Source organism: Ornithorhynchus anatinus, chromosome 12 (assembly GCF_004115215.2).
Source record: "Ornithorhynchus anatinus isolate Pmale09 chromosome 12, mOrnAna1.pri.v4, whole genome shotgun sequence".
NCBI classification, from domain to species: Eukaryota; Metazoa; Chordata; class Mammalia; order Monotremata; family Ornithorhynchidae; genus Ornithorhynchus; species Ornithorhynchus anatinus.
In genome coordinates, this window is record NC_041739.1 from 449437 (window position 1) to 470362 (window position 20926).

Sequence of the window (20926 nt, forward strand, 5' to 3'; positions counted from 1 at the left end):
CACTCCAGCTCGCACTCTGCACTCCTCTGCAGCTCACCTACTCTCTGTAAGGCACCCTTGCCTGTCTCTGACTCCCGGCTCACATACTTTCTCCTGCCTGGAACTCCCCTTCCTTTCCCCTGAGCACCAGGCCACAGCTCTCCGCATCTTTAGAAGCTTCCTGGAATCCCACCTCCTGTAGTTAGTGGAATCCCACTCCTCAAGTCCCGAAGAGATGACTGCATCAGCCTCCTTTCTGACCTCCCAACCTCCTGCCTCGCCCCACTTCAGTCCCGACTTCACTCTGCTGGCCAGATTAAATCTTTCTACAAAAACGTTCAGGGCCTGTCACCCCCCTTCTCAAAAATCTCCGGGGGTTGCCTAGCAACCTCCATATCAAACAAAAACTTCTATTAGCTTCAAAGCTGACCATCACCTTGCCCCTGACCTCTCCTCCCTTCTCTCCTTCTACATCCCAGCCCGCACACTCCGCTCCCCTAGTGCTAACCTTCTCGCTGGGCCTCCATCTCGCCTGTACCGCCGTTGACCCCGGCCCACATCCTACCTCTGGCCTGGAATGCCCTCCCTCCTCAAATCCACCAAGCGATCACTCTTGCCCCCTTCAAAGCCCTCCTGAAGGCTCGCCAGTTCCAAGAGGGCTTCCCAGACTAAGCCCCCCTTTTCCTCAGCTCCCCCTCTCTTCTGCTTCCTCAACTTGCTCCCTTTGCTCTCCCCGCCCCCGCTCCACAGCACTTATGTAAATACATATTTATCTACAATTCCATTTATTTATATTGATGCCTGTTTACTTGTTTTGATGTCTGTCTTCCCCCTTCTAGACTGTAAGCCTGGTGTGGGCAGGGATTGTCTCTTTATTGCTGAATTGTACTTTCCAAGCAGTTAGTACAGTGCTCTGCACACAGTAAGCACTCAATAAATACAATTGAATGAATGAAAGGAAGCCTTCTGCAGTTCGTCTCCCTCCGCAGGACTTGTGCACTCACACCCACTCGTACCTTTTATTATACATATAGATTTATATCCTACTCCCCCATCCATTTTCCATTCTCTTTTTCCTATGAGTAAATTCTTTTGTGTCTGTCTCCACTGTAAAACTGTGAGCTCCTCAAGGACGGAGATTGGGTCAACTTCATTGTGCTCTCCAAAGAGCCTAGTATAGCACTCTGCACACAGTTCATGGTACGTACACCCACACGCACACCAAATATCGTTTTCTTTAGTGAAATTCAGGCAGTTCTGCATCACCTCTTCTCGCACGGCGCATACAGAGCACACACAGGGCACACGGCAGTCCTCCCCGTCGGCTTTCATACCTCAGTCAGGATGCCACGGGATCAGAGTTCAGCTGCCACCACTCTCAGCTGTTCCACAAGAGCACTGAGCTGTTGTGCCCTCTCCTAGACCCCCTCCAATCTGGCTTCCGTCCCCTCCACTCTACCGAGACTGCTCTCTCTAAGGTCACCCATGACCTCCTTCTTGCCAAATCCAATGGCTCCTACTCCATTCTGATCCTCCTTGACCTCTCTGCTGCCTTTGACACTGTCGACCATCCCCTCCTCCTCCATACCTTATCTCACCTTGGCTTCACGGACTCTGTCCTCTCCTGGTTCTCCTCTTACCTCTCTGGCCGATCATTCTCGGTCTCCTACGCTGGAGCCTCCTCCCCCTCCCATCCTTTAACTGTTGGAGTTCCTCAAGGGTCAGTTCTTGGCCCTCTTCTGTTCTCCATTTACACTCACTCCCTCGGTGAACTCATCCGCTCTCACGGCTTTGACTACCATCTCTACGCAGATGACACGCAGATCTACATCTCCGCCCCTGTCCTCTCCCCCTCCCTTCAGGCTCGCATCTCCTCCTGCCTCCGGGACGTCTCCACCTGGATGTCGGCCCGCCACCTAAAACTCAACATGAGCAAGACTGAGCTCCTCATCTTCCCTCCCAAGCCCGGTCCGCTCCCAGACTTCTCCGTCACCGTGGATGGCACGACCATCCTTCCCGTCCCGCAGGCCCGCAATCTCGGTGTCATCCTTGACTCGTCCCTCTCGTTCACCCCACACATCCTATCCGTTACCGAGACCTGCCGGTTTCACCTCTACAATATCGCCAAGATCCGCCCTTTCCTCTCCACCCAAACGGCTACCTTACTATTACGGGCTCTCGTTATATCCCGGCTAGACTACTGTGTCAGCCTTCTCTCTGACCTCCCTTCCTCCTCTCTCGCCCCGCTCCGGTCTATTCTTCACTCCGCTGCCCGGCTCATCTTCCCGCAGAAACGATCTGGGCATGTCACTCCCCTTCTTAAACAACTCCAGTGGTTGCCTATCGACCTCCGCTCCAAACAAAAACTCCTCACTCTAGGCTTCAAGGCTCTCCGTCACCTTGCCCCTTCCTACCTCTCCTCCCTTCTCTCTTTCTACCGCCCACCCCGCACGCTCCGCTCCTCTGCCGCCCACCTCCTCGCCGTCCCTCGGTCTCGCCTATCCCGCCGTCGACCCCTGGGTCACGTCCTCCCGCGGTCCCGGAACGCCCTCCCTCCTCACCTCCGCCAAACTGATTCTCTTTCCCTCTTCAAAACCTTACTTAAAAATCACCTCCTCCAAGAGGCCTTCCCAGACTGAGCTCCTCTTCCCCCTCTACTCCCTCTGCCATCCCCCCTTTACCTCTCCGCAGCTAAAGCCTCATTTTCCCCTTTTCCCTCTGCTCCTCCACCTCTCCCTTCCCATCCCCACAGCACTGTACCCGTCCGCTCAACTGTATATATTTTCGTTACCCTATTTATTTTGTTAATGAATTGTACATCGCCTTGATTCTATTTAGTTGCCATTGTTTTTATGAGATGTTCTTCCCCTTGACGCTGTTTAGTGCCATTGTTCTCGTCTGTCCGTCTCCCCCGATTAGACTGTAAGCCCGTCAAACGGCAGGGACTGTCTCTATCTGTTGCCGACTTGTTCATCCCAAGCGCTTAGTACAGTGCTCTGCACATAGTAAGCGCTCAATAAATACTATTAAATGAATGAATGAATGAATATGCCCCACTACCCAGTTGGGAGGGCCCTACCCTCCTCGCAAAGCACACACCCTAACCCGCAGACCCTTCCTTGCCCCCGACCACTCACAGATCCTCCATACCAACCCCAACCCAAAGACACCCCCACCATCTCCCGTCCTCACTCCCACAGAATCCAACCCCCCCTCATACCTTATCCCAATACTACGACCGAACCTGACCCGTGCATGACATGTAACCTGTGACCGGTAACCCGGACGTTGCAGCAATGCTGACCTTGAGCACCTATCCATCTTGGCCTCCCGAATGGACTGGGCAGAGGTAACGAACCAATGTGATCCGGACAGAGATGACCTCTTCATCAGGTGGCTTTAATGGCCAGATTTGGACGTTGCCCAGGCCACGCATCTTTTGCTGGTGACTCTCAGAGCCTGGACCCGAGCTGCCAGACTGACGTTGGAAGTCACAGCCAACCCGCTGACCCTCTGACCCTCCTTGCCCCGGCACCGCAAGCCCACCCGCTCTCATGCTGCCCAGGGTCACCCCTGACACGTGCCCACTGAGGCAGTCGCTCAGAGCAAGGGACAGCACATCACCTCACTGCATACCCAGCCCATTCCCCCTGGCCAGCTCACAACGTGGGGGCTCCAGAGACAGGACGGGGGAGAAGCTAGCCAAGCGCAGAGACCCCTTCCACCCTGGAAGTGGCCCACTTGGCTACTGAGCTCAGCCTCTAAGGATAACTGATGTGACCGCAGGGGGCAGCCAGGAACCTTTCCACCGTGTCCATCGTCACGTAGCCTGGCGAACAGCAACCTGCATTTCCTCTTCCCTCAGGGAGACCCTGTTGGCATCCCTCACTTACCCAAACTCTTCCCTTCCGAACCCACTCCACCCCCAACTATCCCATTTCCACCGTCACAGATATCCTCCCCATCGCCCTTGTGTCTCTCTCTCCCTCTGAGCCCTATCGGCTCCCTCTCAAATCCGCCCAGTTCTCCCTGCCGTGGTCGACCGCACGACAGCACAGTGTCGGCACTTTGATGGGCAGAGGGACGGGAAGGGAGACTGTGAGGTGGAGGAGAGACACCCGTTCCAGTGCCAAATGTCCATCCGTGCAGAAACTAGGGGTGGCTTCGGGGTCTGCGTCGGGAGTCCCACCCTCTGAAGCCCCATGGCCAGAAATGTCACTCACCCAGATTGGAGGCCGGAAAGAGGAGCCTGGACACATTCTGCCTTGAGCCTGGAAGTTGGAGAGGAAAAAGTAGATCAGACAAGTTTGTAGTGCCTGAGCCCTGGATTTGAATCCCAGCTCTACCACTTGCCTGCTGTTTGACCTTGGGTAACTCACTGAACCTCTCTGGCTTTCCGTATCCTTCTCTGTAAAATGGGATGAGACACCTGCACCAGGGGGTCCACAGTCTTTCTGACCTGATTATCCGCCATTTATCACACCACAATCACTAAAACTGGCAACTGTCTGCTCACCTCTCGATTGAGACTGTATAAGGCAGAGACCCAGCCTGACTACTAGTAGAAGCCTGAGGCACGAGGCAGGACCTTACACCCCGCTTTTCAACTCTCCCACCTTCTGACCTCTGTCTCATACCCTCCCTTCCACTCCACACCCTCCAGTTCTCTACTCTCCCCATCTCCAAAATCCTCCTGAAATCCCACATCCTGGAAGCCTTCCCAGATTGCCTGGTTCTTCTCCGATGGTCACAGACTCCCTCTCATCTCAGCACCTTTGCACTTCTCATTGCCCTTTAGTTGTACACACTCTACCGCTTGAGTGCTTCTTCCTCTTGTCCTTAATAATAATAATTATGGCATTTGTTAAGCGCCTACTACGTGCCAAGCACTGTTCTAAGCGCTGGGGTAGATGCAAGCAGGTTGTCCCATGTGGGGCTCACGGTCTTCATCCCCATTTTCCAGATGAGGTAACTGAAGCCCAGAGAAGTGAAGCGACTTGCCTAACGTCACCCAGCAGACAAGTGGCGGAGCCGGGATTAGAACCCACGACCTTCGACTCCCAAGCTCGGGCTCTTTCCACTGAGCCACGCTGCTTCTCTGTAGTCACTGCTGTGTGTGTGTCTCCACGGCAAGATTAGGAACTCCTTGTGGGTTGGGATTGTGTCTACCACCTTCACTGTGCTCTCCTGAGGGCATGGACAGCCTCCATGGCTGCACCCAGAGGTAATGGCTCCTCCCCGCCATGGCCGGGAGTCCCTTCCACAGCTAGCGGGCATCAGATGCTAGAGACAGATGAGCTGTACAGAAGAGTGTTACTGTTTCACCCCTGGGAAAGAGCCAGGCCCAGAAGGACCGAGTGGAACCTGGAGAGGGACAGTACCCAGGGCACAGCCAGTGGCTGGCACTGGTGGAACAGCCAAGGCCAACTCAGTCCACGGGTGGGCAGGACAGTCTGGCCATACACAGCCGGCGATAGGAACACACAGATGAGGACCGAGCACCCCCAGACAAGTGCCAGCCACAGCAACCATAGAACTGTGGGCACCGTTGGCACCAAAGCCAAGTCCTTACCCAGAAACGGCCTGGTCTTGGCATCAGCAGCCCTGCTCGGTCCCCTAGGGGACGGGGCCAGGCCAGGGCCACTTGCAGCAACCTTGCTCTTCGTCCCTAGAACAAGGACAAAATAGCCCCAAGTTACACCTGCCACACAAGCCAGAAAGTACACGATGCCAGTCCCCGGGCACGATTCGCACCCAGCTCGGGCTCGGGCCAGCTCAGGAGTCCACCGGCACACCGCTGAATGGGACTCTGGCCATCCTGCGGCAGCCAGGGCCTCCATGCTGCCGGGCCTTTCCGGGGACCCAGTGGGGGCAGCGAGGGCAGTGGGGGAAGACGGGCTGGTGGAGCACGGGCTGGTGGGGCCCTCCCCTACCTTTCGCTGGGCTCCTTGCGGAGGGCAACCGGACCCTAGGAGCTGGGGGCTTCGGGAACACAGGCGCTGGGATGCCATTGGAAAACGTGGGGAGAGGGTTCTTCCGGTTCTTGATGAAGGCGGCATTGATGGCTGTGGGATTGGAAAATGGGCACGGCTTCTTATAGACCGATCAGAGCAGCCGCCTGACACTGTACCTCTGTCCACGGAATCTAGGGGTTTGGGTCTTGAGACCCCAAAAGCACCACGGTCCACCCAGCTCAGGACTTTCTACTCTCTCTAGACCCTCTAGACTATCAGCTCCTTGTGGACAGGGAACATGTCTACCAACTCTGTTGTCTTGCACACTCCCAAGCACTCTATACAGTGCTCTGTGCAAAGAGCATAGGCGTGGGAGTCAGAGGTCCTGGGTTCTAATTCTGACTTTGCCACTTGTCTACCATGAGAACTTGGGCAGTCACTTAGCTTCTCTGTGCTTCGAATTATCTCATCTGCAAAATGGAAATTGCGATCGTGAGCCCTACATGGGACATGAACTGTTTCCAACCTGATTGGCTTATATCTACTCCAGCACTTAATGTAGTACCTGGCACATAGGAAGTGCTTAGTATACATATATTTCTCCCCTAGACTGTAAACTCACTGTAGGTGGGGAATGGGTCTACCAACTCTACTATATTGTACTCCCCCAAGTATTTAATGCAGTGCTGTGCACACAGTAAGCACTCAGATATAACTGGATTCTGCCTCCGGTGGGGACGCTGGGACACTGGGAGGAACTGGGTGCAGGTCACCCTCCTGGACACCCATCCTCATGGTTAGGGTGGACCACCTACCACCCCGACTCTCCCCTTTCCACCCCTGACTCTTCCCCAGTGACCCAGCATGGACAATCCATCATCCTTAATTCTCCCCTCTCCCTCTTGTCCCTTCATTCCCCCTCATCCTTCCCCCGCCCCCATAGATAAGGACTCTGGGTCACCACCCACTGTTGCCAGCCTTGGGGGTGCGACTGGGACTGCTGATCCAGGAAACCCACCAGAGGGTAGGGTGGGGTGGGTGCCTAGTGGTCTGGGCAGTGGGAAGCTCACACAGAAGGGTGAAGCCATTGAAGCCTCGTGAGCCAGGAAACACACATGTGCACCTATGTGCACACAACCCCGTGAGCCAGACAACATAAACACACACATGTGCACCTATGTGCACATACCCTGGTTCATGACATTTTACAGTCCAGCCCTGCTTAGCTTCCATTTAAAGACGATCAGTCTGGGTGGCGGTAGCCACCAGCTAACGCTGCTGAAATCCTGCCTGATTTTGAGGACACGAAACGTCCCCCTGGTCTTTCGAGCCCATCTCGCGGGAAGCAGCAGCGGCGACTCCCCCGCCGGCTCAGCGGGCGGCGGCCAGAACCTGAAGCCCCTCACCTGGCCGGCCCACGTTGCGGTGCTTGGTGAATCGGTTGACACCTGAATCCAGGAACCTCCCCCAACTCCCGATGCCCCAGTCGGCCTCCGGTCGCCACAGGATTCAGTAGGTGGGAAGGAGTCATCCTCCTTCCCTCCCTCCCTCCCTGAGAGCAGACTGCCCTGCCATCCTCAGGAAAAGCCCCCCCCAATCTCAACGGGTCTCAGACTGGCCCCCGCCCCATCATACTTGGCGCTCGAACGCTGCGTCCCCTGTGGATGGGGAGGAGGGGGAGACCTAACATCCCATCCCTCTGGGGTCCCGTCACAAATGGCGTGCAAACACGGTGTGCCCGAGGGAGGGGAAGGATGACAGGAAAATCTAGCACCCCATCACTCTGGGACCCTGTTTCTCACAGTGCTTAGATACAGGGTCTCCAGGTGGAGGAGGAGGGGAAGACCTAACACCTCATCTCCCTGGGGCCCCGGCACACTTGGCATGCAAACATGGTGCCCCCAGGGGGACGGGAAAGAAACCTAGCACCTCATTACTCTGGGACCCTGTCACACACAATGCACAGACATGGAATCCCCAGATGGAGGAGGGGGAGACCTAGCACCCCCTCTCCCTGGGATGCCGTCACACAGAGCGCAGACATGGGACAACCAGGTGGAGGGGATGGATGGGGAAACCGAGCACCCCATCACCCTGGGACCCTGTCACACATGGAGTGCAGACACTGGGTCCCCGGGTGGGGGGCAAGGGGAAATTGGGGAGAGGAGAGAACCGCGCCGAAACCACCAACCTACTTCTCTTGGCCGTCAGCGAGGAGAACAAAGGGACGGCGCACAGGCTGTAAGATCCTACCACCAGCAGGGTCAGGAAGGTCAGGTCATAGTGGCTGCCGGGCTCGGCCGGCGGGGCCAGGGTGGAGTTGGGGGGAGCCGGGGGAGGGGGCCCAGTGTCTGTGCAGCTGCGGAAGCCGCCCGCCGCGGTCATTTACCCAGAGCCGAGCCCGCTCAAGCCAGGAACAGGGCGGCCATGTTTGCACGGCGGCGTCTCCGGCTCCCGGGGAACAGGCAGGGGGGCGGGAGGGGTGGGGGGATGGGGAGAGATGGGGGGAGGGGCAGAGAGCGGTCAGTCCGATGCTCCCTCTGACCGGGAACGTATCCCAGGTAGCGGCGGTAAACTCCTTTGTGGCGAGACAAAGACGGGGACAGAGAGTTTCCCGGAATTTCTGCAGAGTCCCTGGCCCGGCTGGGGCAATGAGGTGGTGGGCTTTTCCTGGGGGGGGAACCTGCCTTGCCCCCGCAAGTGGCTAAGTCCAGCAGGCCACAGACAGGATTTCCTCACCCTCAAGGACCCCGGGACTGGTAGCCAGGACAGGGAACACTGGGAAAAGACCCAGAGACTGAGGGAAGGAGGGGATCCACAGTCAGTGAAGTACGAGGCTTCCTTCACCGCTGAAGGTGAACCATCCGTCCCCTTGCCTGCTGTCACGGGACCGTGAGCTCTGTCCTGCTCAACTCCAAGGGCAGAAGAACACCCAGGGCACCAAGCCCTGGCTTGCTCAGCTCCGCAGGTGGGACAGCGCCCAGGGCACCATGGGCAGGAGAAAGAATCCGAGCCCTGCCCTGCTCCGCTCCATGGGCAGGAGAGAGGTCAGGGCACCGCAAGCAGGAACGTGCTGTCCAGAGCAGCAGCAGTTCTGGATTCAGAACTATACTCCTATGGGCTACTGTTCCCCAGAGCCAACACACCTCACCTCTTCCACTACTCTGAACGCTCCTTGCGGGTGGGAAGCCCCGATGAGGCTCTCACCCTTCTCCAAATGTCCAGCCCTGGCTTCCTCCCAGTAGCACCCACGGCTGGACCCGGGCCCCGACTCTCCCCCCCCCGACCCCAGCGGCCCAACACTGACCACTCCCACTGCTCGTGCTGCCACCGCTCCGAGAGCTGCTGATCGAAGAGCCGCTGGGCGTCCTCAGCCGCACGGGCCCCGCCGGGGGCAGCTGCAATCTGGGCACGGCTCCTGTCACCGGGCAGACCTTCTTGGCGACGGGCCTCCTGCGTGGAGACGCGGGATCTTCCCCTGTGCCGGAGGGGAGGCAGCGTTTCAGAAACGATGCCCTCCCACACGCCACTGCCGGATTTCCTGGGTGAACACACGAGACCGACGTTGGGGGAAGTGAGGGAGGACTGAGGATGTGGGGGAGGCGGGGGCACTGGGAGACCACCACTCTGGTCATATCCCAACTCCTCTACTGCATCGGCCTCCTGGTTGACCTCTCTGTCTCTGGTCTCTCCCTACTCCAGTCCATGCTTCACGTCGCTGTCCGGATCGTCTTTCTAAAACACCGTTCCGTCTATGTCACCCCACTCTTTAAAAACCTCCAGTGGTTGCCCATCCAACTCCACATTAAGCGGAAACTCCTTATCATCAGTTCCCAGGTTCTGAGCCTCCACCTTATTTATCCACCCTTCTCCCATTACACTCCAGCTTGCGCTCTCCAATCCTCCCAGGCTCACATACTCATCGTACCTCATTCTTACTCGACCCCACCTCCAAGCCCTCACTCAGGCCCTTTTCCTCCTGCTTCGGACTCCCTCCCTTCTCAAATCTGCCAACCCTCAGCTCTACCTATCTTTAAAGCCTTCTGAAGCGCCCCCACACACACCAGGAGGCCTTCTCTGACCACTCTTTCTCTCTGCTCCTGGTCATACCCACCCAACTACCACCTCCACAGTTTTGAACTCACAACTCTGTCTAGCCCTTCCGAAAACAGCGATGGACACACTCCACTGACTGTGGGCAAGTCACTTCTCGGTGCCTCAGTTACCTCATCTGTAAAATGGGGATGAAAACTGTGAGCCCCACGTGGGACAACCTGATAACCCTGTATAATAATAATGTTGGTGTTTGCTAAGCGCTTACTATGTGCCGAGCACTGTTCTAAGCGCTGGGGTAGACATAGAGGAATCAGGTTGTCCCACGTGGGGCTCACAGTCTTAATCCCCATTTTACAGATGAGGGAACTGAGGCCCAGAGAAGTTAAGTGACTTGCCCACCGTCACACAGCCAACAAGTGGCAGAGCTGGGATTTGAACTCATGAGCCCTGACTCCAAAGCCCGTGCTCTTTCCACTGAGCCACGCTGCTTCTCCCGCTGTATCTACCCCAGGGCTTGGAACAACCTCATCTGTAAAATGGGGATTAAAACTGTGAGCCCCACGTGGGGCAACCTGATAATCCTGTATCTACCCCAGCGCTTAGAACAGCGCTCTGCACATAGTAAGCACTTAACAAATGCCAACATTATTAAGCACTTATGCACATACTCACCTTTCCAACCTCTTCTTCCTCCTACCCATAAGTTATTTTTTGTCCCTGCCTCCCCACTTTGATTATAAGCCCCTTGAGATCAGAGATCACGCCTAGCATACTCTCCCAATACAGCGCTCAGTAAATACTACTGATTGAGCAAATCGTCAAAGGTCCCTCACAGCAGATCACCGTCTCAGCTGCAAAGGGCGTGTGGGTCGGAGAGAGGTCAGAGTGCTCCAACCTTCTCCCCCACCCCCATCCTAATGCCCCCTCCCCATCTTCCAAAGACACAGCCGTGACCTTCCCATTCCCACCGCGGAGAACCCGACCAGTTCATGACAATCCAGTGGATGCCAGAGGAATGTGTGATGTGGAGAGATGACAGTGTATATGGCTTTTGAAGCAGAAGGTGGACCGTGCAGATGCAGGACAGAGGACGGACACTCGGGGAGGGTGACCTGTTTGAAAGGGCAGGGCTCCTGCCACCAGATGGCATCACCTGCCCCGTGCGTGCGTACACGCGCTCTCCCTTCCTCCCTCCCTCCCTCCCTCCCAGCAGCACTCAGCTCACTAGGTTCAGGGCTCCGGGCACTTTCCCCAGCAATGTGGCCCGGCATCGGTGCCCCCCGCCCGTCAGCCTGGCAGAGCTTCAAGGGCAGGGATCTCCCCCCGGGCACAGGATAGTCCCAACCTCACTTGGCTCTTTTTCTAGGAATCGAAGGATCCAGGAACTTGGTGAGGCTGAGGATCACGGGAAGGCTTCAGGGGTGAGACGGAGGCCCCAGGACGGGCTGCACGCCAGTCCCCGTTGCTAACTCGGGACAGTGGCCATACGGGCTCTGGTGTGGACTCACGCACTCCCAACCCCGAAGTCCAGCCCAAACGCACACAACGCAGACAGTCACGTCACGTCCGTCCCATGCCTGCGAGGAAGGCCAAACCTGAGAGTCCCGCCGGCCCGGGGTCGATCCTCTGGGGCAGGAACAAGAGCGGCAGGACCGGAGACGCGGGCGGGGGTCAGGGAGCACGACCGCGGTCTCGGGCGGCCCGGGGCCGGGACACGGGGTGGGGGCCGCGGACTCGCTGCTGATAGTGAGCGTCCCTGGCTGGAACCCCCAGGGCCCTGCACGAGGTGCCCACTTGCAGCCTGAGGGGCTAACAGGGGAGAGCTGGACTTGGGGAGTTGAACGCAGGGTGGAGACGGGCTGCCACTCCACAGAGAGGAGTCCGCTTCGGCTCAGTTCAATCCTCCTCAACCTCTCGGCTGCCTTCCACACTGCGGACCACCCCCATCTCTTGGAAGCATTATCTCACCTCGGCTTCACTGACGCTGCCCTCTCCTGGTTCCTGGTTTTCTTCCTAATTCTCTCGCCGCTCATTCTCAGTCTCTTTCATGGGCTCCTCCTCTGCCTCCCACACTCTAACTCTAAGATCATTATGGGCAGGGAACGTGACTACTGACTCTGTTATGTTATACTCTCCCAAGCACTCAGTATAGTACCATGTACACAGTTAATGCTCAGTAAATAAGATTAACTGTGGGAGTCCCTCGAGGCATGGTTCTGGGTCCCCTTCTTTTCTCCATCTTCACCCATTCCCTTAGAAAACTCATTGGCTCCTACAGCCTCAACTACCATTTGTATGTGGATGATTCCCAAATCTACTTCTCTAGTCCAGACCTCTCTCCTTCTCTGCATTCTCCCATTCCCTCCTGCTTTCAGGACATCTATACTTGGATGTCCTACTGACATCTTAATCGATCAATCCATTGTATTTGAGCATTTCCTGGGTGCAGAGCACTGTACTAAGAGTTGGTGGACTGGTCCACTTAAATGTACCACATCCAAACAGAACATTTCCTCTTCCCACCCAAAACTTTTCCTCCCCAAGACTATCCCATCATTGTTGACAAACACCACCAACCTCCCCGTCAAAGACTCACAACTTTGGCCTTCTTCTTGACTCATCCTTCTCCCAAAGCCACCAAATCCTGGCAGTTCTTGCTCCACAACATCTGAATCTGCCCTTTCCTCTCCAATTAAACTGACACCATATTGGTCCAAGCAGTATAACCCACCTCAACCACTGCATCAGCCTTTCTGCTCACCTCCCCGCCTCCAGCCCCTCCCCTCTCCAATCCAGTCCTCATTCTATCGCCTGAATCATTTTTCTAAAACAATTCTGTGCCCGACTCCCTGTTCCTCAAAAAAACTTCCAAGCGTTGCCCATTCATCTCCATATCAAATCAACTCCTGACCATCACTTTAAGGTGCTCAATCAGCTCTCCCCCATGTATCCTCCCCATCGAGTTACCCTGCTCCACCTCCCTGATCCCCTGACCCATTCAGCACCCAGCGGTTGCGGAACTCACTGGAGGCAGTGGGAGGCTGTTCCCTTGGAGGAGACGTGGCTGGGTTGGGACGGACGTTTCTGCCATTGCCGTTCTGGTGTGGAGAGAGTGAGGAGTTCCCGCCGGCGGCTGGGAGGACCGGAACCTCGCCACAACTCAGAGGGCTGGTCTGGGAAGGGGGGCTGTGGCCCAACGGGGTCTTGGCGGCACCTCCAGAGACCTGTGCAGACACAACACGATCCACATTGTCCACCATGAGGCTGGACCTAGATCCGGCCCATGCCATCAACCTGCCCACCATGTGGAAACTTTAGGCTCCGGGGTCATAAGACAAAATCCCCTGCAACTGAGACCCCGCCCTCTCAAGCAGAGAAGGGAGAATGGGGGACAGAAAAGCACACTTTCAGCTAGGCGTGCACACCCACCACCCCCCGAACCACACACACACACACACTTTCCTCTAAACAGACCCCTGCATCCGGGCCAGGTTCCTGCTGGACCATTAGAGTCTCCTTGTGGGGAGACCATTAGAAACTCCTTGTGGGGAGGGAACAATGCACCACACCAAAGATCATTCAATAAATGTTGCTACTGCTGCTATTATGTGAGACTTCAAGTCACGGTGGGACTACAATGACCACCTCTCAAACGGCAGCCCCCACCTCCTCCCGGGGCCACGGACCTATGAACCCAGCACCCATGTCAGACTGATGGAAGGCAGAAAGGACAACGACCCTGTGATGCCCATGTCTGTATAGACACGTAACCCCTCCCCCGACAGCAGCCAGGTTGGGCAGTACACAGGTAGGGGCGCGTGGGGAGGGGGGAGAAGGGGAGGAGGAGAAAGGATGAGGAGGGGGGTGTCCGGCCGTTTGTCCAGGACGGAAGGTAACCGGCCACCCCGTGATGCCGGCTTGCCGGTCCAAGGGTTCGGACAACATCCTGGCATACTAATGGCCAAAGGGCCAAACTTGAGTCCCGGTGACCAAAGTAGAACCAGACTGTTCCCAGGCTTGCCGGGCCAGTGTTAGTAAGCCTGCAGGGTGGGGTCAGCGCCAGGTCAGCCTCGCACAGGGACCACCAAGGGTTCAACTCTCTAATTACAATCCCAGGTGCCAAGTGATTAGTCTAATTACCCAGGCTTAATTAGCCGCCTGCCCCCGAGGGCACACCTTCCCAGAGGAAGCCGCCAGGAGAGATTCCAGGGAGTGGGGCTGTTTCCTTGGCCAGGGTGGCAGCGGTGCCTCTTGCCCATGGCTCCAGGCCAGTCCAAATCCCTTGTCCAGCAGAAGAGGTGCAGGACACCTGCCCCTGCCGTCTGCCGGACCACTCTGCACTGCCCCGCAGTGCCCTGGGCTCACTCACGTCCGGCCACGTGGTCGGCAGCTCTGCCCCACAGCCACCGACTCCGGAGGAACCGGGGCTGGGGCGTTGAGGCCGACACCAGGCCAGGGCTGGTACCACCGAGCACCGTGAACCCGGGGAGCCAAGGAGTCGGGTCTCAGCGCTTCCCTGGCCTTCTGGGGGTCTTTGGGCAAGTCAGCTGACTTCTTTGGGCCTTGGTTTCCTCCTCTGTTAAATGGAAACACAGTCTCAGCTCTCCCTCCCTCAGTCTAGGAGCCCTGTGTAGGGCAGGGACTTACACTGCTGGTGCACAGGCAGAACTGAAGCAAAACCGTGACTCGGGCCTGAGAATAGCGGGGCTTCCCGAAGCAAGACGTCCACCCGGTGGCCAACTCATCAGGACCCGTCACCGGCCACAGCCGCTCGGAGGGGCGGCCTGGGGCCATCGGGAGCCCCCGGCCACACCACACCCCCACTCCAGCGGTCCCAGTCCCGCAAGTACCCAGCCACGTACCCAGTCCAGAGGTGCCCGGTCGTAGGTCTCGTCCAGCTTCTCCCTCGTCGGCTCCGGCCCTCGGCTCCCATGGGGTTCGCTGCTCGGGCTGAATGTCTCCCCCAGAACCCTAGTACTCTCCCTCTGACTGTCCAGGGGAGGCCGGGGCCTCCGGTGGACCCCCGCGGCAGCGGGCACGGCCAGCCCCTGGGGGCCGGAAGGCCTGGTCCCCGGTGCCACCCAGGGGGCCTGGGAGCCGGCATTTCTGAAGCGGGCAGCTCCCTGTCCGGCGGGGCCCGGGCTCGGCCGGCTGAGCGGCGGCTGCTTGCCGGCCTTACCGGCGAGGGCGGGGACCGTAGCTCCCGGTCGCACGGAGCACGGCGGTCTGGGACCGGCGGCTGGCAGCCGCGGGGAAGCGGACACCTGCGGGGATCGGACCGGCACCCGATCGCTGGGCACCAGCCGTGAGATCACCTTCGGTCGGACGTTCTGGAAGTTGGGCCTCGGGAAGCTGACGATCTGGGCTTTCCGCAAGCGGCCCCCAGCTGGGGTACCGGGTCTGGGGTTCAGCTTCCCGGCCGCCGACCCCGTCGGGGGCCCCAGATTTTTGGCCAACAAGCCCTTTCCACCCCGTGCCCCTGCGCCCGCTTTTCCCTCCTGGCACGAGCTGACCAGGAGCTTGTCCAACGCCGCAGATGGAAACTTGACCTGGGTTCCCGGGATGGGTGTGGAGGTGCAGGCTCCGGGACCGGGGCTCAGAACTATGTACGTGAGCTCACCCCGGAGCTCCAGCGAGGTCAGGCCCGCGGACCCCGGGGCCGATCTGCTCCCCTTGGGGGTGGGTTTCCCGGGCACTGCCGGAATTTCTCTGGTGACATCCCCCTTGTCCTGAGGCCGAGGTTCTGGCTGGCGTGGACCGTCCCCGGACGCCACAGGCAGAGGGCGCTCAATGCCCGAGTGACCAGGTCTGCTTCTGGACGAGCACTGGGCTGCTGCAGGGGGGCCCGGCGTCCCCCGTCCCAGGACACTGGTCTTTTGATCAGCCAACAAGTCGCCGGGCGGCTCCGGTGTGGACGGTCCAGCCGGGAGATCTTCTCCTCCTGAAACCTGGGGGCCGACCCCCACAGTCTCTAATCCCACACCGGCCGGTCCGATGACCCCGTCGCCATCACTGCTGCTACTCTGCGGATACGAGCGAGGATCGTCACGAACCAAGGCGGCGGGAACCCCGGCAGGCTGCAGGTCAACGTCACAGGGACTGGGGGAGGCAGCGTCCAGCGCCCCGGGGGTGTCCAGCGCCGACGGGTCCAGCCACAGTGACTCGGGACTCTGTGTGTCACAGCTTCGGTCTCCTATGCACATTTCATCCGTGCTGGACGGGGACAGCGTGGAAGAGGATGACGGAGACACGGTCCCGCTCACCCGACCATGCCGCCGGCTATCGACCGATTGCCCAGGGCCAGGGGCCTGCAGAGTCTCACCATCTGACTCCACCCCTGTGGCCTGGGTTCCATCCGAGGGGGTGAGGAGCCCAGGATGGCTGGGTCCCGAATCCTCGGACTCCTGTGGGGGACGGTCAGGCTCCTGTTCTCTCTCCGGCCCAGCCAGGTTTCGGACAGGTGTTTCCGCCGAGGAGAGGTCTCCGCCCTCAAAGGCACCGGCGGCCCCCTCCTCCAGCCCCGGCGTGTCCAGCGGGGGGGCCAGAGGAATCCTCTCCCTGCGGCTCAGGGGAGGAGAAGCCACCTCACCCTCCTGGCTCGCCACCGCCCAGCTCCCGGCTGCGGAGATGATCTGTGGGGGCAGAGGGTTTTCATGAGGCAGCAGCGGGCTCCCGTTCCCATCCGGTGCAAGGACCGGCCGCCCTGAGTCGTGGTCAGCTCTGTCCCCAGGCTCCTCGGCCTCCATCCTTGGCGGCCCCTCAAGTCAACCACATGTCACTGGCCCAGGGACCCGAGTCTGAGGTGGGAAACCCTGTCCCGGCCTCCTTATTCCAAAGCATTCAGGAAGCTGTTCTTGCTTTGAAGTTTCTCAACAAGTTTGATCCTCATTTTGTTTCCTAAAAATATAAAAAAAAGGAAGAGTCAATTTACCTTAATTCTTATCTTCCCCGATCTTGTGTAACAAATTCCGACTCCTAAGGACGCGCGAGTCTAGAAGCCGATCCCTCGGAAAAAGGCCCAGCCTTCCGGGCTGGAAACCCTCCCCTTCTGTCTGGGCCCTTTTCCAATCAGGAAAATCTAGTTTTCCTTGAGATTCGGGTTTCAAGAGTCACTAAATGGGGTGTTTGCCACGGCTTTCACGTACAGCGGCGCCAACGCCAGGTCGGCTCGGGACCGGGAACCGCCAAGGCACTTTCTCTCCTTGACACGGCCCAGCTGACCACTGGCCAGCAGGGCTCCGAAACCACACAGAGGGCTGCGAGCTGATCAGCGGCGGGGCCGTGAGCCGGTCAGTTGTAGGGATGTGGGCTGGTCAGCCGCAGGACCGGGACGATGCCTCCTTGCCATCCTGCAGGGCCTGGTTAGCAGGCCTAGAAGGCCCAGTATCTGGGGATGGTCCACAGATCGGGGCCAGGATCAGCCATCAGGTCCTGGCCCTGGGCCCGGGGCCTCCTCCACCCCCACCCTGGGGCACTTAGGTCTCCCTGCCAGAGACCCAGGGGGGTTGGGGGGCTGGTTGGTTAAACAGGGGCAAACATCAGCGCTCCGGGACTACCCCCCACCCCGACTCGTCCCCTTGGGCCCGGGCTCGAGCGGGGCGGGGCCTGACCTTTCGCAGCAGGCTCAGAGCCTGCACTGCCCGGGGAATAAGGCGGCAGCTTGCGGAGAGGGGTAGAGTGAGCCCCCTCGCCCCCTTTCCTGCCCCAGGAGAAGGGGAGGGGGCTAGGAGACGGTAGAAGGGGTGAAAGAGAGGGGCGGGAATGGCAGGCGGGATTAGGAGGGGAGAAAGAGAGGGGGTGGGAATAGCGGGGGGGGGCGGGGGAAGAGAGGGGAATGACGGGCGTGGGTAGCAGAGGGGGTGGAGCAGGAGGGGAGACGGAAAGGAGGCTGGGCTGGGATGGCCAACCCCCCAGGAGGAGAAGGAAAAGGAGGAGGAGGTGATGGTGGTGGTTCTGGTGGGGGGCGTGGGCACAGAGATTCCTAGTCGCTGTAAAATGGGGATTAAGACTGTGAGCCCCATGTGGGACAGGGACTGTGTCCAACCTGATTAACTTGTACCTACCCCAGTGTTTAGAACAGCGCTTGACACATAATAAGCACTTAACAAGTACTATTATTATGATGATGATTATAATGACGGAGGCAAGGGGCTGGACTAGGTGACCTTGTAGTCCCCGAGCAGTGGGCATTCCTAGACGCTGAGTAGACTTCCTGCCGCGTTCTCGGGATCCGGGGACCAGACCAGGCCCGCCACTTCCCGTGCCGCCCCCTCCCCTTTAACGCCTTAGCCACCGAACCGGACTGACCAGGACATCCCAAGGGCCGCACACGGGGTAGCCTCCATCCTGCAAAACCGGGGAACGTGGGGCCCAGCAACACCCCCTCCCTCTGGCTCTCCAACTTGGTCCACCCTGTCCGATCCTCACTCAGTGCTGCCGGGGGTCGGAAGAAAAGGAAGGAAGGAAAGGAAGGAAAGGAAGGAGGGAAAGGAAGGAAAGGCACGGGGACACTCTGCAGGAAACGTGTCCGGAGACACAGGGGGTCGATCCGGAATTGCTCCACCGCCTCCATGCAAACATTATCATCATTATTATCATTAATCATATTTATTGAGTGCTTACTGTGCGCAAAGCACTGTACTAAGTGCTTGGGAGAGTAGGCTATAACAGCAAACACATTCCCTGCCCACGAGTTCACAGTCTAAGGGGGAGGCAGACATTAATATAAATAAATAAATTACAGATATATACATATGTGCGGTGGGGAAGGGAGAGAAGATGAATGAAAGCGCAAGTCTGAACGTTCAGGTTCCCTCCCGGCCCTTGAGTGAAGTCACCTGCCTGCTTGGCCTGGCCCACCCACCAGTGCGGGAGCCATGGGGCAGGGACTGGTCCCATGCTCGCCACCCCGGGCCCCACGGGTCGGGGGGTCCCTGCTGGGCAGTGGGGGCCAGGCTGGGGCATACTTCCGCCCCCGAGCTCTGTCCGTCCTTTGTCAGGGGTCACCAAGGCTAAGGGCCCAGCAACATCAGGTAATCGGGAAGCCCAAAATTTTCAAGGCTTTAGCACAGCCGACACGGAGGTTCTGCCATGGGCAGCCTGCCTTCGGCTCGCTGCTGCAGCCCCTCACTCCCCCGCAACCTACCCCATCCCCCTCCCCTCTGCCCCGACGGAGGGAATTTGGGCCCTGCACAGTAATAATAATAATAATAATAATAATAATGATAGTATTTGTTAAGCACTTACTATATGCCAAGCACTGAACTAAGCGCTGGGGTGGATACAAGCAGATTAATAATAATAATAATAATAATTATGGTATTTGGCATTCATATCTAATAATAATAATTATTATTATTATGGTATTTGTTTAGTGCTTACTATGTGCCAAGCACTGTTCTAAGTGCTGGGGTTGAGACGAGGTAATCAGGTTGTCCCACGTGGGGCTCACACTTAATTCCCATTTTCCAGATGAGGTAACTGAGCCACAGAGAAGTTAAGTGGCTTGCCCAAGGTCACACAGCTGACCAGTGGCAGAGCCGGGATTAGAACCCAAGACCTCTGACTCACAAGCCCACACTCTTTCCACTAAGTCATGCTGCTTCTCTAATTCTCTGATTGCGTTGGACACAGTCCTTGTCCCTCTGAAGGCTCACAGTCTTAATCCTCATTTTACAGATGAGGCAACTGAGGGGCAGAGAAGTCAAGTTACTTGCCCAAGGTCACACGGCAGACATGGCGGAGGCAGGAATAGAACCCAGGTCCTTCTGACTCCCAGGCCCGTATCCTATCCACTAAGTTCTGCTGCTTCTCCACACACCCTACCTCCAGTTTGGCCTCAGGAAATACCAAGCACCAGGAATGGACACCACTGGGCACCCCTTGCCCCTGCTATGCCAAGGCCCAATCGTAGCTGCAGAGGCCAGTGTGGTGGCAGAAGTGGGTGGGGAAGAACGGAGGAGTCAAAGTCCAAGAGGAACACTGCACTACGGTTTGGACTCTATCAATCAGTCGTATTTATTGAGTGCTTACTGCCTCAATTTTCTCGATCAATCGTATTTATTGAACTCTGCGGGCAGAGCACTCTACTAAGAGCTTGGGAGATACAATAAAACAGAGTTGGTAGACACATTCCCTGCCCCGACAAGCTTACAGTTTAGAGGGCTCCGTGAAATGGGCGTACATAGTAAACTCCTGCAATTGGACCACGGAGGAGCCCAGATGTTTGCATTCGAGATGAAAAATTGCCTTGTTTCCCAGGTGGGCTTTACCCCAGTGAGTGACAAGAGCCACTGCCTCATGCGGGCATCCCTGGCCCACGGGACCTTCGGTTCTGGTCATTCCGACGGGGCCAGGTGGGGCCGAGAGGGGCAGAGCTACCCTTCCACCAGCTGCAGCACCAGCCCTGCTGAGGACGATCCCACTTCTGGCCCCTTCACTCCACTGAGAGTCCCTCTCCAAGATACCAGTGACCTCCTGGCCCAATCCAGCAAATTCTACTCTGTCCTAATCCTTTCCGACCCCTCAGCAGCCTTCGGCACTGTGGACCACTCCCTTCTCCTAGAAACATTACCCACCCTTACAGAAGCATCATGGCCTGGTGGATACGGCTCGGGCTGGGGAGTCAGAAGGACCTGGGTTCTAATCCCGGCTCTGCCACTCGTCGCCTCTGTAACTTTGGGCAACTCACTTCACTTGCCTGCGCCTCAGTTGCCATATCTATATGAACGAATAAAACGGGAATTAAGACTGTGAGCCCCATGTGGGCAGGGACTGAGTACAACCTGATTACCTTGTATCTACTCCAGCACTTAGAACAGTGCCTGGGATATAGTAAGCGCTGAAAAAATACATTAAAAAAAACCAAAAAACACTTGGCTTCACTCTGTCCTCTCCTCTAGGCTCTAAGTTCATGAAAGGAATGTCTGTTATACTGT

General features: G+C 57.6%; 1 protein-coding gene across 2 annotated transcripts in view; it reads right to left on the reverse strand.

The window, feature by feature from the left end:
• MTUS1 (microtubule associated scaffold protein 1) overlaps positions 1-20926 on the reverse strand; it is a 56857-nt gene that overhangs the window by 26062 nt on the left and 9869 nt on the right. Inside the window, exons 2-7 of one of the 2 annotated variants that reach the window (XM_029076475.1) lie at positions 14852-16886; positions 13015-13213; positions 9241-9411; positions 5913-6044; positions 5552-5647; positions 4203-4250 (exon numbers count right to left, since the gene is read on the reverse strand). In XM_029076475.1, coding sequence (XP_028932308.1) covers positions 4203-4250; positions 5552-5647; positions 5913-6044; positions 9241-9411; positions 13015-13213; positions 14852-16735 — 2530 coding nt within the window. In that variant the 5' untranslated portion in view covers positions 16736-16886. Of the gene's footprint in view, positions 1-4202; positions 4251-5551; positions 5648-5912; positions 6045-9240; positions 9475-13014; positions 13214-14851; positions 16887-20926 lie in introns of both variants that reach the window. The other variant, XM_029076473.1, reaches the window with a different exon arrangement.